The 14,777-nt window shown below is 42.9% G+C and overlaps 1 protein-coding gene across 1 annotated transcript in view; it reads right to left on the bottom strand.

Annotated features, from left to right (window-relative positions):
- mettl14 (methyltransferase 14, N6-adenosine-methyltransferase non-catalytic subunit) overlaps window positions 1-6,192 on the bottom strand; it is a gene marked incomplete at its 3' end in the record, with an annotated part of 13,916 nt that extends 7,724 nt beyond the window's left edge. The window contains exons 1-6 of the mRNA XM_080535072.1: window positions 6,064-6,192; window positions 5,020-5,108; window positions 3,207-3,294; window positions 2,331-2,414; window positions 2,078-2,165; window positions 1,735-1,825 (exon numbers count right to left, since the gene is read on the bottom strand). Coding sequence (XP_080391198.1) covers window positions 1,735-1,825; window positions 2,078-2,165; window positions 2,331-2,414; window positions 3,207-3,294; window positions 5,020-5,108; window positions 6,064-6,129 — 506 coding nt within the window. The 5' untranslated portion in view covers window positions 6,130-6,192. The remainder of the gene's footprint in view (window positions 1-1,734; window positions 1,826-2,077; window positions 2,166-2,330; window positions 2,415-3,206; window positions 3,295-5,019; window positions 5,109-6,063) is intronic.
- Between the last annotated feature and the right edge of the window lie 8,585 nt (window positions 6,193-14,777).

Genomic DNA, 14,777 nt, shown 5'->3' with positions numbered 1-14,777 from the left:
TGACTGTGGGGTTGTGTGTGTGTGACTGTGGGGTCATGTGTGTGTGACTGTGGGGTCATGTGTGTGTGTGACTGTGGGGTCATGTGTGTGTGACTGTGGGGTCATGTGTGTGTGACTGTGGGGTCGTGTGTGTTACTGTGGAGTCGTGTGTGTGTTACTGTGGGGTCATGTGTGTGTTACTGTGGGGTCATGTGTGTGAGACTGTGGGGTCATGTGTGTGTTACTGTGGGGTCATGTGTGTGTGACTGTGGGGTCATGTGTGTGAGACTGTGGGGTCATGTGTGTGTTACTGTGGGGTTGTGTGTGTGTGACTGTGGGGTCATGTGTGTGTGTGTGTGACTGTGGGGTCATGTGTGTGTGTTACTGTGGCAAGGCAAGGCAAGTTTATTTGTATAGCACATTTCATACAACAGGGGCAATTCAAAGTGCTTTACATGCATTATTTAAAAATACAGCAAGAGGAGCATAAGAAAATAAAAATTACAATGAATAAAAGCAAATATAAGAAGTAAATAGATAAAACATTTAAAAAAGACAATAGTTAATGGAAAAAAGACATTGATAGAAGTGTTTGTGTTTAATCATAACTGGTGCAAAACATGAAGGTTTTTAGCTTAGATTTAAATATTTTAAGGGTTTGGGCCTGTTTGATTTCTTCAGGGAGTTTGTTCCAGGAGCATGCAGCAGCGTGACTGAAAGCTGCTGCACCGTGTTTTGTTTTTACTCTTGGAATTATTAGCTGAGTTGTCTCAGCTGACCTTAGGGACCTTGCAGGAATATAGGGTGGGAGGAGATCTGATATGTATTTTGGTCCAAGACCATTTTGTGATTTGTATGTAATTAGGAGGATTTTGAATTAAATTCTCTGAGAGACTGGTAGCCAGTGCAGGGATCTCAGGATTGGTGTAATGTGTTCAAATTTCTTTGTTTTGGATGAGCAGGGGCGTTTTGGATGAGCTGCAATTTACGAACAGCTCCTTTAGATAGGCCTGTTAGTAGACGATTACAATAATCAAGTCTACTCGAAACAAATGCATGGATGAGTTTTTCAAGGTCTTGCTTGGACATGAAACCTCTCATTCTTGTTATGTTTTTCAGGTGATAGTAGGCTGATTTAGTTATTGAGTTTATGTGGCTGTTGAAGTTTAGATCGGAGTCTAGAATTACACCAAGATTTCTGACCTGTTTTTTAGTGTGAAGAGAGAGAGAATCAAGTTTTGCACTGACTTTCGATCTTTTGTCAGGTGCACCGAATACAATTATCTCAGTTTTGTCCTTGTTTAGTTGGAGGAAGTTTTGTGTCATCCAGGCGTTTATTTGCTCAATGCAATTACAGAGATTGTCAATGGGACTATAGTCGTTCGGTGAGAGGGCTATGTAGATTTGAGTGTCATCCGCATAGTTGTGGTAGGCAATTTTGTTCTTTTTTATGATGTGTCCCAATGGAAGCATGTAGAGATTGAATAGAAGGGGGCCAAGGATTGACCCTTGGGGAACCCCACATGTCATTTTAATTTGGTCAGATACAAAGTTGCCAATGGAGACATAGTAGCTTCTGTCCTGTAGGTAGGATCTAAACCAGTTTAGGGCAGTGCCCCAAAGTCCTACCCAGGTTTGTGGGGTCATGTGTGTGTGTGACTGTGGGGTCGTGTGTGTGTTACTGTGGGGTCATATGTGTGTGTGTGTGACTGTGGGGTCGTGTGTGTGTGACTGTGTGGGGTCGTGCGGTCTTACATGGGAGGGGTGTTGGTTGTCGAGATGAGTTCATCCTTCAGTCTGATCAGCTCACGGAGTTTGGGATACTCCTCGAACCTGTCTGCCAGACCTGGGGCCAGAGAGCAGCAGGGTTACACGCACACACGCATACACGCATACACACGCACACACACACGCACACAGACACACACACACACGCACGCATAGACACACATGGTCGGTCACACACACACACACACACACGCATATGCATACGCACGCGCGCACACGCATACACACACACGCACGCACAGACACACATCATGGTCGGTCACACACACACACACACACACACACCTCCACCAACGTGCGCCACACTCACCTACATCCCTGATGAAGTTCTGGGGTCTGTGTCCGGTGTCCACAAAGTGTTGGCAGTAGTCATTATGGGGGTTCAGACTCTGGGTGCCCTGAGAAACACATTAACATGAACAACACTTGAGAAACACATTAACATGAACAACACTTGAGAAACACATTAACATTAACAACACTTGCACTTAGTGAACTGACCCCTCAGGGAACGAACAAAAGAAAGGAGGAAAAAAGAAAGAAAGGAGTTTTTTTTTTTTTACCTTGAGGAAGGTGCTGGAGTCCTTGTACACCTCGTCATAGGGGTTGCTCTCATCTGGCGGGGGCAACTCCACTTCAACCTTCACCTTCACACACACACACACACACCAAGATATTTGCAGTCCTGGGTCACACAGTGGGGTAATGCTTTAAGCAGCTTTATCTATGTCCACCATAAATCTGAGGTGTGTGGGTGTCTATTTGTAAGCTCTGTGAGTGAGTGAGTGAGTGAGTGAGTGAGTGAGTGAGTGAGTGAGTGAGTGAGTGAGTGAGTGAGTGAGTGAGTGAGTGAGTGAGTGAGTGAGTGAGTGAGTGAGTGAGTGAGTGAGTGAGTGAGTGAGTGTGAGAGTGAGAGTGAGAGTGAGAGTGAGTGAGAGTGTGTGAGTGAGTGAGTGTGTGAGTGAGTGAGTGAGTGAGTGAGTGAGTGAGTGAGTGAGTGAGTGAGTGAGTGAGTGAGTGAGTGAGTGAGTGAGTGAGTGAGTGAGTGAGTGAGTGAGTGAGTGAGTGAGTGAGTGAGTGAGTGAGTGAGTGAGTGAGTGAGTGAGTGAGTGAGTGAGTGAGTGAGTGAGTGAGTGAGTGAGTGAGTGAGTGAGTGAGTGAGTGAGTGAGTGAGTGAGTGAGTGAGTGAGTGAGTGAGTGAGTGAGTGAGTGAGTGAGTGAGTGAGTGAGTGAGTGAGTGAGTGAGTGAGTGAGTGAGTGAGTGAGTGAGTGAGTGAGTGAGTGAGTGAGTGAGTGAGTGAGTGAGTGAGTGAGTGAGTGAGTGAGTGAGTGTGTGTGTGTGTGTGTGTGTGTGTGCGTGCGTGCGTGCGTGAGTGTGCGTGTGTGTGTGTGTGTGTGTGTGTGTGTGTGTGTGTGTGTATATATACATGTAGCTGTACCTTTGGTTCCTCTACATCCTCCTCTGTGTCCTCTCCCTCCCCTTGAGCCTTCCGTTTAGAGCTTAGGAGGGACGTGTCAAACGAAGCCCTACAGAGGAAACACAGTCACCACACATCAGCACTGTGACACCACTCAGCACTGTGACACCACACAGCAGCACTGTGACACCACTCAGCACTGTGACACCACTCAGCACTGTGACACCACTCAGCACTGTGACACCACTCAGCACTGTGACACCACTCAGCACTGTGACACCACTCAGCACTGTGACACCACTCAGCACTGTGACACCACTCAGCACTGTGACACCACACAGCACTGTGACACCACTCAGCACTGTGACACCACTCAGCACTGTGACACCACACAGCAGCACTGTGACACCACTCAGCTCTGTGACACCACTCATTCTACCACTACTAGCATAGTAGCTAGCTACTCTGAAGTGGAAATCTGAGAACAAGCTAATAGGCTAACTTTGGTGAAACCGTACACATTTTTGTCATGAACAAAAATATTGGCACCCCTGCACTTCTGTCAGACAATAATATGCACCACTTCTCCCATAAAAATGTTTTTGCAACTGCAAATGCTTTGGTATTCACGTGTTTATTTATTTTGTTCGCATTGGAACGACACAAAAATGCAGTGAAGAAAAAGCCAAATCATCCCATCATTCCACACAGAACTCCAAAAAAGCACTGAACAAAAATATTGTCTGTATATACAGTACAGGCCAAAAGTTTGGACACACCTTCTCATTCAATGCGTTTCCTTTATTTTCATGACTATTTGGTACATTGTAGATTCTCACTGAAGGCATCAAAACTATGAATGAACACATAGGAATTATGTATTTAACAATAAAGTGTGAAATAACTCTAAATATGTCTTATATTTTAGATTCCTCAAAGTAGCCACCCTTTGCTTTTTTGTTGTTAATAAAATATATAATAATAATATTAAATATAATGTTTAATTTAATTTTAATTTTGCCATTTAGCAGACGCTTTTAATCCAAAGCGATTTACAATTACGAATTACAGGGACATTCCCCCTGGAGTAACTGAGGGCTAAGTGCCTTACTCAAGGGCACACTAGTAGTGGTGTGGTTTCAGGCGGGATTTGAACTCACAACCTTCCGATCACAAGTCCAACTCACTATCCACTAGACCACCACTACCCCATATATGTGTTAATAATAATATGTTTTCAGTTATTTCACACTTTTTTGTTAAGTACATAATTCCTATGTGTTCATTCATTCATTTTTTGTCTCTAGCCTGTCTCTCTGTCTCCTCTCTCCCCTCACCTGCATGTCTCTCTGTCTCCTCTCTCCCCTCACCTGCATGTCTCTCTGTCTCCTCTCTCCCCTCACCTCCATGTCTCTCTGGTCTCCTCTCTCCCCTCACCTGCATGTCTCTCTCTCTCCTCTCTCCCCTCACCTGCATGTCTCTCTGTCTCCTCTCTCCCCTCACCTGCATGTCTCTCTCTCTCCTCTCTCCCCTCACCTCCATGTCTCTCTCTCTCCTCTCTCCCCTCACCTGCATGTCTCTCTGTCTCCTCTCTCCCCTCACCTGCATGTCTCTCTGGTCTCCTCTCTCCCCTCACCTGCATGTCTCTCTGGTCTCCTCTCTCCCCTCACCTGCATGTCTCTGTCTCCTCTCTCCCCTCACCTGCATGTCTCTCTGTCTCCTCTCTCCCCTCACCTGCATGTCTCTCTGGTCTCCTCTCTCCCCTCACCTGCATGTCTCTCTCCCTCCCCCCCCCCTCACCTCCATGTCTCTCTGGTCTCCTCTCTCCCCTCACCTGCATGTCTCTCTGGTCTCCTCTATCTCCTTCAGCTCGTCTTTGCTGTTCAGGACGGCGCCGATACTGTCCGCGCTCTCCGCTCCCAGCTGCAAGGGGATGATGGGTAACCACAGAATCAGCGAACTGTTAGCATATATAACATTAATGTCTCCATCCCATCATCAGCACAGTTAGCTAGTGTTGTTAGGCACAGGTAGGTAGGCACAGCTACGGTTAACTCCAATATGGCTATCCTGAGTATGCATGACGGATGATTTGCACGATGGATGATTTGCACACCCCACCCAGTCCCCCCAGCCCCAGCCCCCTTCACTCCCCCCAACAGGACGAACGTTGCTGTTTTTGCACCTAGTTCATTCATATACTATACATATTATGATAACCACTGCATTGTACAGATCTACTGTATATCTTACTGTATTTACCTCGCCCCTACATGTACATATATCTGTACCTTGCACTATTGCACATGATCCTACTGTACCTCTGTCTGTACATAATATCTATACACACCGATGCCTTGCACTGTCGCACTGGCTGGATGCCAAATGCATTTCGTTGTCACTGTACTTGTATTATCGTGAGTTTAGAATGATAAGGTTCTATCTCCGTTTATAATGATAAGGTTCTATCTCCGTTTAGAATGATAAGGTTCTATCTCCGTTTAGAATGATAAGGTTCTATCTCCGTTTAGGGCAGTTCAGAGATATTGAGCGTCAAAGTTTTTACATTCCATTATGTTTTGTGAGATGGAACCTTGTCTTTTATTAATTACTAACTCAAAAATGTCAATATTTTTAAAAGTAACACCACACAGGCATTAATAAACACGTAATGGATCAGATTATGTAAAAAACTCAATTTTGACAAAAATGGAGATAGAACCTTATAATTCTAACGTCACGTTATGCAAAATGACAATTCCATTGCATCTGAACGATAGTAGAGGCGTAGTAGACAATGTAACACGTAACGAGCGGTGGTGTGTTTGTTGTGTGTGTTCCAGCAGAAGGCAGCGAGCTCCAGCCGTTCTGTGTTTACCTGCTGAGCCAGGAGCTGCCGCCTGAGCTTCTGCTTCTCCCGGATCTCCTGCAGGCGACTGTTCATCTCTGCACAGCTGAAGTGATGTTTAATGTTTTACTGTGAATAAGTCAGTTAACGACACCCGGTTGAAAAGCTCGAATGCCAAAAACGGGCGCAAACTCTTTATTTCCAAACAGCGACGTCGAACGTTGATGACGTGTTATTTGATGGGGGTGGATTCGACGAGGCGGCGCTTGGAGATGACGATTGGCGCGGGCTGGAAGGTGCGCGCGTTGCGTACTTGCGTCAGGATCACAGACACAGAGATGTTAATACCCTGGACCCAGTATTTCAAAACGTTTAATCTATGTTGAGATATAACATATATATATATATATATATATATGATATGACTTATATGACTCCATGTATTACTGTGTATCATATTGTTTACTGTGACCATTGGGAGGCGCTGTTGCGCTGTGTAATGATAGGATTGTGACGTCACTACATGTGGTATGAGACACGTGATAGAGTGATGTTCTTCACTCTCTGTGACCTTGACCTGCATCTCAGTGAGAGCAGGGATGGATGTGAAATAAACAACGCCAAGTTCAGTGGCAAATTGAGACAACTGTGTGGACAGTACGATCCTGTTGAATTGTCAGAATATTCACCTTTCCGGTGCAGATAGATAGTCTACCCTGTTAACAATCTAGATACGAATGAGCCTGATTATTTGCTATGTAGGAACACATCTATCTGGCAGAGGTTGAGTAGTATAGGGAAATCAGCCAGTTATGCCTGATCCTGGATAACAACAAATAATCATTGATCATTGTCATTGATCATCTAGATTAAAAGTGTTTAAATACTGAACCCTGGATTCTACCAGCAGCTTGTACGAGTGTATGGGGATGGAGACAGACACAACACAACACACACACACGGCACACACACACACACACACACACATACACGCACGCACACGCGCACACACACACACACACACACACACACACAGACAGACAGACAGACACACACACACACACACACGCACACGCACGCACACACAAACACACACACACACACACGCACACACACACACAAACACACACACAATCCTGAAAATAATCATGAATTAAACAATCAACTTCCAATGCAAAGTGTCCTTCCAATGCAAACTGGTCTGTATGGTCCCACAATAACTGCAGTTGAAGAGATCAGTGGAGTCAGGCTTGATGCTGTGTGCTGTGAGGAGAGAGAGCAGCAGTTCCACATGGACAGGACCAGAACCAGACAGAGGGAGGCTCTGTAGGAAGCAGAGGATGATTAGAAGTTGATTTGAGTTAAGTTTTTTTTTTACTCTGTTTACTTTGTTATACAGTAGCTGTATGAGTAGCACAGTGACACACATCATTTACTACTTTGACCTGCAGTCTTATTAAGGTATTTGATTGTTGGTAAGAGTGTGTATGTGCTTCCACTTCAAAAGCCCTCATCTTACTGCATTTTCAGCAGCTTGAAACCACTCCAGGACTTCATCGGTATGAGGTTGGATGAGTTTACATATTGTATTGTCATCATCACTGTTAAATTTAGATCAGCGTATCATAGTTCAGTCACTGTTCCATGTCACTGTCTCTTCCCCCTCAGCACCTGCAGTAGGTCCCAGCTGTAGCAGTGCAGTCCCTGTGCAGTCTGACTGAGGGAGGTTTTTGTACGGCTCTGTATCACTGTGTGAACACAGAATCACTGTGTAAACTCTGACAGTAGTAATCTCCTGCATCTGCAGCCTGGACTCCACTGATGGTCAGAGAGAAGTCACTCCCAGATCCACTGCCACTGAATCTAGATGGAGTCCCAGACTGAAGTGTTTTAGCGTAGTAAATGAGGAGTTTAGGAGCTTCTCCAGGTCTTTGTTGGTACCAGGCAAGATGGTGTCCATTACTATTTAAATATACAGCACTGCTAACTTTACAGCTGAGACTGACTGACTGTCCCAATGACACAGCTTTCACTGCAGGACTCTGGGTTAAAACATGCTGTCCAGTGGATCCTGCAAAACAAATGAATACTTGACATGTAAACAGAGCCCAAGGCTATATCCGCATTGAGGCAGAACTATAGAATGTATATCAATGAACAAGTACATTTATGTGATATTCATGACTTCAGATCTCACCTTGAATCCAGAGAGCAAATGTCCACATGAAGATGGTGATGGAAGTCATTGTTGTTGTGGTTCTGTTGTCATGAAGGACGGTTCTCAGTCATGAAGTGTTGAACTCACAAGGCTGGAAGCACTTATGGAGCAGTAAGTCAAAAAGTATTATGCAAATTAAAGTTTCAAGTCTATTTCAGTAGATGGGGACATCCCCTTGAGAATGTTGAACTGTTAAGTGTGGTTTTTCCTGTATGCGAATATGGATTGAGCTTTTTTTTTTTTAAATAAAAAAAAAAAAGTAAAGGTAATTTCTTATTTTAGAATCACACACACATATAATGCTTCTATAATGTATTGTCTGATGCAATGAAGTGAGGTTAAACAAGAGTAGCCACAGATCCGTTTTTTACAACAGCGAACTGTATAAAAAGGTAACATTTTTAAATGTTGCGTTACTTTCATATCTCTGCATTTGTGTAGTGATGTATCAAAGACCCTAACAAGTGATGCTGTTCCTCATGTAGGCCTAGTCAGAAGTGTTATCAACAGCCTGCTCACTCATGCTTGGACTTTTAAGTTCCTCAAATCAGCTAGTGAACACTTGTGTCAACTAAAGCTGGTGGGATTCCTCTGTTAGTGGTGTCTGTCCTCTGTGACTTCACCTCCACTGTTCAGTCTGTGATCAGCATCTTTAATAAAGGAATATACAACAAAGGAATATACAACAACTCTGTCATGGACAATATGGAGGAATACAAACACTGGATCTAATGCTGGACTCTGGCTGCTGTGTGTCTATGAGGACAGCTGGTAAACACAAGAGGAAAAAGACACATATCTGGATTTAAATCACAACATCAACCATATGTGTGTTATTATTGACAGAGATCTTATAAAGTGTTCCATCACCTTTGGGGTTGTTGGATGAGATTTGTGTTGAATGAGATTGTCTTTGTGAGATCTGTATTGTTGGAGCTGCAGCTTTACAGCACAGAGGTTTTTGTACGGCCGTTCAGTTACACTCAATCACTGTGGTGAATCTTGACCATTATTTCAAAAGTATTATTTATTGAGAAAGTGCACTGATAGCAGTACAACATTGCCAATTCTAATATAAATGTCATATAATTTAATCATATTTAAAATGTAATTTTAATAAATGCGGAGAATGTTATGAATGTAAGTAGGTGTTTGAGTTTATCAGCTTAAGAAATGAACATGAGTCTAAAAATGTTCATATCCACCTGCACAATGAGAGGGAGGTTTTTGTACAGTCAGTAATAGGGATTGTATCACTGTGGTACACTTTTGGTAGCGGCACCAGACTTGATGTTGGAAGTAAGTGATACACTTTTAATGTTTCTTTCTGATCAGTTCAGAGTAATGCAATGTAACTACTTACTTTCTAACACCTAGGAATATTTAAGAATAATTTATTTGAAAAAAATCATTCTAAGAGTCTTGTTTTATTTGATAGTTTAGAAAATCTAAAGTTGTATCATGTGTTTGCTTTTATGTGCCATTCTGGGAACAACTAGTAAATGTATCAGTTATTACAGTTATCGTTGCATGTTACCGGTAGTGTTGTTAGGTTACTAGTTATGACTTCATGCCATGTTTGATGTGTGCCAGAAAGTCACTTAAGAATTCTCTAAGTGTGTGAATTCTAAACATATGAATATTCTGATCAGACAAACAACATTATGACATTATTTATAGTTTGTATGGTTCATATGACGCTTTTTGATTCACTTTCTGGTATTTTCTTCTTAAGATTGATGAAATTAAAATGTAATTCACATGTTGAGACATTTCTAAATCACTACTGCATATTTAGATAGTGATCATCAGTGACTCTTGTGCCATAGTTCATGTCTAAGTATGGTGTGTGTTCTAGGTAGCCGTGCCCCCACCCTCACGGTCCTGCCCCCCTCTAGTGAGGAGCTGTCCAGTAAGAGTACGGCCACACTGATGTGCCTGGCCAACAAGGGCTTCCCCTCAGACTGGACAATGAGATGGAATGTGGACGGGAACAACAAGGCACAGGAGGCCAGCCGCGGGGTCCTGGAGAAGGACGGCCTGTACAGCTGGAGCAGCACCCTGACTCTCACTGCTGAGGAGTGGACCAAGGCAGGGACGGTGTCCTGTGAGGCCCACCAGAGCTCCCAGCCTACGGTCACTCAGATACTGAGGAGAGACCAGTGTTCTGACTAGGTCCCCTCACACCCCCCTGTGGAGAGTGGCTGATTCCTCTGCTTTGACTCTGTTCTGTGCTCAGCTATTCTCTAGCCTACATAGAGTCACATAGAAACAGGAGCCTTTACTAGAGCCCAGGTGTCACTCCACTCTGTAGACTGAGGTTGTATCAGTGTTAGTGTTGATGTGTTTCTGCTGGTGTTAACTATCCACTGTCCATGTGCGCTTTGATGCTTCAATGCAGTTCAGAGGACAATAAAGATATCTGATTGAATCATAAACCCTGCCTTTTTGGTTTTTATTAACTCATATTAATTTGTTGTGACAGAGCCTTGTCAGGCATAGCTGGGCCATCATGGTGTATTATCAATAGTCATAAATGAAGAGATGTCCATCCAGTCCATTGTGATACCTGTTGCAGATGCTGCTATGCTCTCAAACCACATGGTCTAGCTCCATACACAGTATCCTGTTACATCATTCTTTACAGTTTTGTATGTTTGATAAAGAGATGATTGACACACACAAGCACAGACACACAGACACACAGACACACACACACACACACCCACACCCACACACACACACACACACACACACACACACACACACACACACACACACACACACACACACACACACACTACAGGTTTAAATAAAATAATCCACATGTCAAAATCATTCAAAACTACCTGAGTTTGTAAGTGGTTTCATTGACGTTTCTCAGTCTAAGGCCCCTGGAGATGGGCGGCCATCTGGTGACAGGGCTGCTCTATTCTGAGAGGAGCAGAACCACCCCACCCTGACTAGATGCAAATGTGAGTTTCACTCCCACAGCTCCCAGTCTACCAGTTAAATAGTTTCACTGTCTAAATAGTTTATATTGTTCAGATTCCACTTGTTGTCAAACAATTTGAGACGATTGTCGTTTTAAAAAGCAATCTACAAACACATGTGATTCATTGATTTAGCCAAGCAGTTTGTATCCTATAAAATGTGACATGCTGTGTTGTGTCTTCTGTGTCTGTGTAACAGTGTGTATGCTGCCTTCTTGGTCAGGGCTGACTTTAAAAAGAGAAGAAACTCTCAATGTGACTTCTCTGGTTAAATAAAGGATATTATGTCAACAATTACAAAGTCATAGCTAATCAATTAGGGAATTTAGATTCTAGATCCTATCATAAGAGCCTATTAAAATGACATTAAATGACGCTTGGTTTGTCATAATGGACCGATGGGCTATGTTGGTTCTGCAGCCATGAACTCTGAATTCAGCTTTAGTCGTATGACCAAACATGAGAAATGTTTTGATGAAAATTATAATATCGGTTTTTTGGTTTCATTCTTTTTTTAGATTATGTTTTTTAGGATTCATGACAATGTCACATGTCACAGTTGACCTCCTCTTCTGAGCTGTGTTCCATGTCACTGTCTCTTCCCCCTCAGCACCTGCAGTAGGTCCCAGCTGTAGCAGTGCAGTCACTGTGCAGTCTGACTGAGGGAGGTTTTTGTACGGCTCTGTATCACTGTGTGAACATGTGTGGAGGATGGTGGAAACTCTGACAGTAGTAATCTCCTGCATCTGCAGCCTGGACTCCACTGATGGTCAGAGTGAAGTCACTCCCAGATCCACTGCCACTGAATCTAGATGGAGTCCCAGACTGAAGTGTTGTGGCATAGTAAATGAGGAGTTTAGGAGCTTCTCCAGGTCGTTGTAGGTACCAGCTCATGCGATTACCATTGTACACAGCACTGCTGACTCTACATCCTATGCTAACTGTCTCTCCTGTGAGAACAGCTTTCACCTCTGGTGTCTGGGTCACCGTGTACTGTCCTCTGGACTCTACATTTCAGAGGGAGAAAAGAATACATCAAACATGTCAGACCTTTAATACTGGAAATTATTCAGCCATCTAATTTACTCTGAACATGAATTACTCAATCGACTAAAACATTTAAATCCACATACCTTGTAGATAGACGGCAAGAGTCCATATGAAGATGGTGATCAAACTCATGGTTGTTGAGGGTCCTGCTGTTGGTCTGCAGTTGGTCATGAAGTGTTAAACTCACAGGGCTATAAACACACCAGGGGCACTGAAGCATGGGCTGTATGAGAGTCCCTCCACTATGCAAATCACTGCTATGGTCTTGATACACGAGTGGCAGGTGTTACACAGAGGCCATTTCAGTGTCTTTTAATCTCCGAGGGGCCGACTCAGAGATGAGAACCTACCTACCATCATTGTTCATTTTCTGCATTGGTCTAAAACTATTTTTCTCATGCAGTTGAGGTCCACCGTCAGATCAATACATAACTCAACAGATAATTCACTCTCATAAACAGATAATTATATCACTGGTTGACAACGGGTTGATGATGACAAGCATTGTGATTAGTCGAGAGGCGTCCAAAGCCGTGATGTCATAATAATGTCACAGTTAAAACACGTATTATTATATTCCTACGCCGGAGTAAATGTGTGTATCATGTTCCCTTGAGAATATTTGTAGTTTTGGGAACTAAATCTTGAAGGTATTAATGCTTAATGTTTTCAAATGTGAGTATAATTACATTGAGTTTAATCCTATCTCACAACGGGTATTTTCAATATGGTGAACCATCTTTGAGGTATTAGAGAACAGGATAAACCACAACATTGTTGACCTAAGTATTATGAGTTATAGACGACCATAATGGGTCATTGACATTTGAAACATATTTTGATAATACAACATACTCTTACGTCGCCCCTTAGAGGGAGAGTAGTGTCAGTACAGTGTGCAGTGAACAAATTAGATTAGATTAGATTAGATTCAACTTTATTGTTATCGCAGACTACGCAGAGTACAAGTACAACACAACGAAATGCAGTTTAGCATCCAACCCGAAGTGCACATAGTGATATAAGGGCATGATATAAACAGAACAAGAGGTAGTGATAGGTAACTATGTAATATACAGTATGTGCAGAGGTAGTATTGTACATATCAGTATAGTTTAGAGGTATATACATTTATGGGCAATATACAGTTATGAGCTATGTACAGTGAGGTAGTTTATGTACAGTATCTAATGTGCAGAGTATAAAAGAAGCTATGTCAGGAGACATGTGCAATGTGCAATATACATTAGTACAAAGGTAGTAATGTCCTTTGGGGGGTCTAGGGTTCAGTGTTAGTTGTTCACGTGGTTTGTATTTATAGTTTATATTGTTCAGATTCCACTTGTTGTAAATCACTTTGAGACTATTGTCGTTTTAAAAAGCAATCTACAAAAATGTGATTGATTGATTTAGCCAAGCAGTTGGTATCCTATAAAATGTGACATGCTGTGTTGTGTCTTCTGTGTCTGTGTAACAGTGTGTATGCTGCCTTCTTGGTCAGGGCTGACTTTAAAAAGAGATAGGGTTAGGGTTAGTTCGTCATGGAGGATATCAGCATTGTATATTTGCCTTCCACTGAGTTCACTACAGTGAATCCTGATTCCCATTGTATGTGATATGCTGCATAAGAGCCTGTTACAATGAGGCTTGGTTTGTCATAATGGGCCGATGGGCTATGTTGGTTCTGCAGACATGGACTCTGAATTCAGCTTTAGTCTTATGACCAAACATGAGGAATATTTTGATGATGAAAATTATAAAACATTATTATCCTTTTTCTATATAACGGTTTTTAGGATTCATGACAATATCACATGTCACAGTTGACCTCCTCTTCTGAACAGTGTTCCATGTCACTGTCTCTTCCCCCTCAGCACCTGCAGTAGGTCCCAGCTGTAGCAGTGCAGTCACTGTGCAGTCTGACTGAGGGAGGTTTTTGTACGGCTCTGTATCACTGTGTGAACATGTATGGAGGATGGTGGAAACTCTGACAGTAGTAATCTCCTGCATCTGCAGCCTGGACTCCACTGATGGTCAGAGTGAAGTCACTCCCAGATCCACTCAGACCCGTCACCAGGGCCCAGTCTTAGGGTGGGCCAATGAACTGCATGGGGGGGCACAATTATTATTAACTATTTTATATAATCCGATATGCTATGGTATTCGTCATGCAACACTGACATGCATAGTAGGTTGCAGAGGCTAAATTGGACACGTAGCCTACCGATGAAGACTAGACCTAAAATTATCAGAATGCAGCAAATAACATAACAATAAACACAGGCGAAGCTGGTTTATTACAAGGCCTTGTCGACCCGAGTAGGCCTAAGCTAAAATTATTTGAATGCAAGTTACTTTATAGCGTGGAGAGGCCAAGTTGTGCATTACAATGCGCACAGGTCAATAATTGGCACCAACCCAGCACACTTACAAGAACAAGAATTAAATAAATGCCAGGGATAGCCTACGTAACTAAAATTAGG

The sequence above is a fragment of the Nansenia antarctica genome, assembly GCF_963989245.1.
Source record: "Nansenia antarctica genome assembly, chromosome: 6".
Lineage (NCBI taxonomy): Eukaryota > Metazoa > Chordata > Actinopteri > Argentiniformes > Microstomatidae > Nansenia > Nansenia antarctica.
The sequence above is the reverse complement of the archived record's forward strand: the minus strand, read 5'-3'. Positions and strand labels throughout refer to the sequence as shown.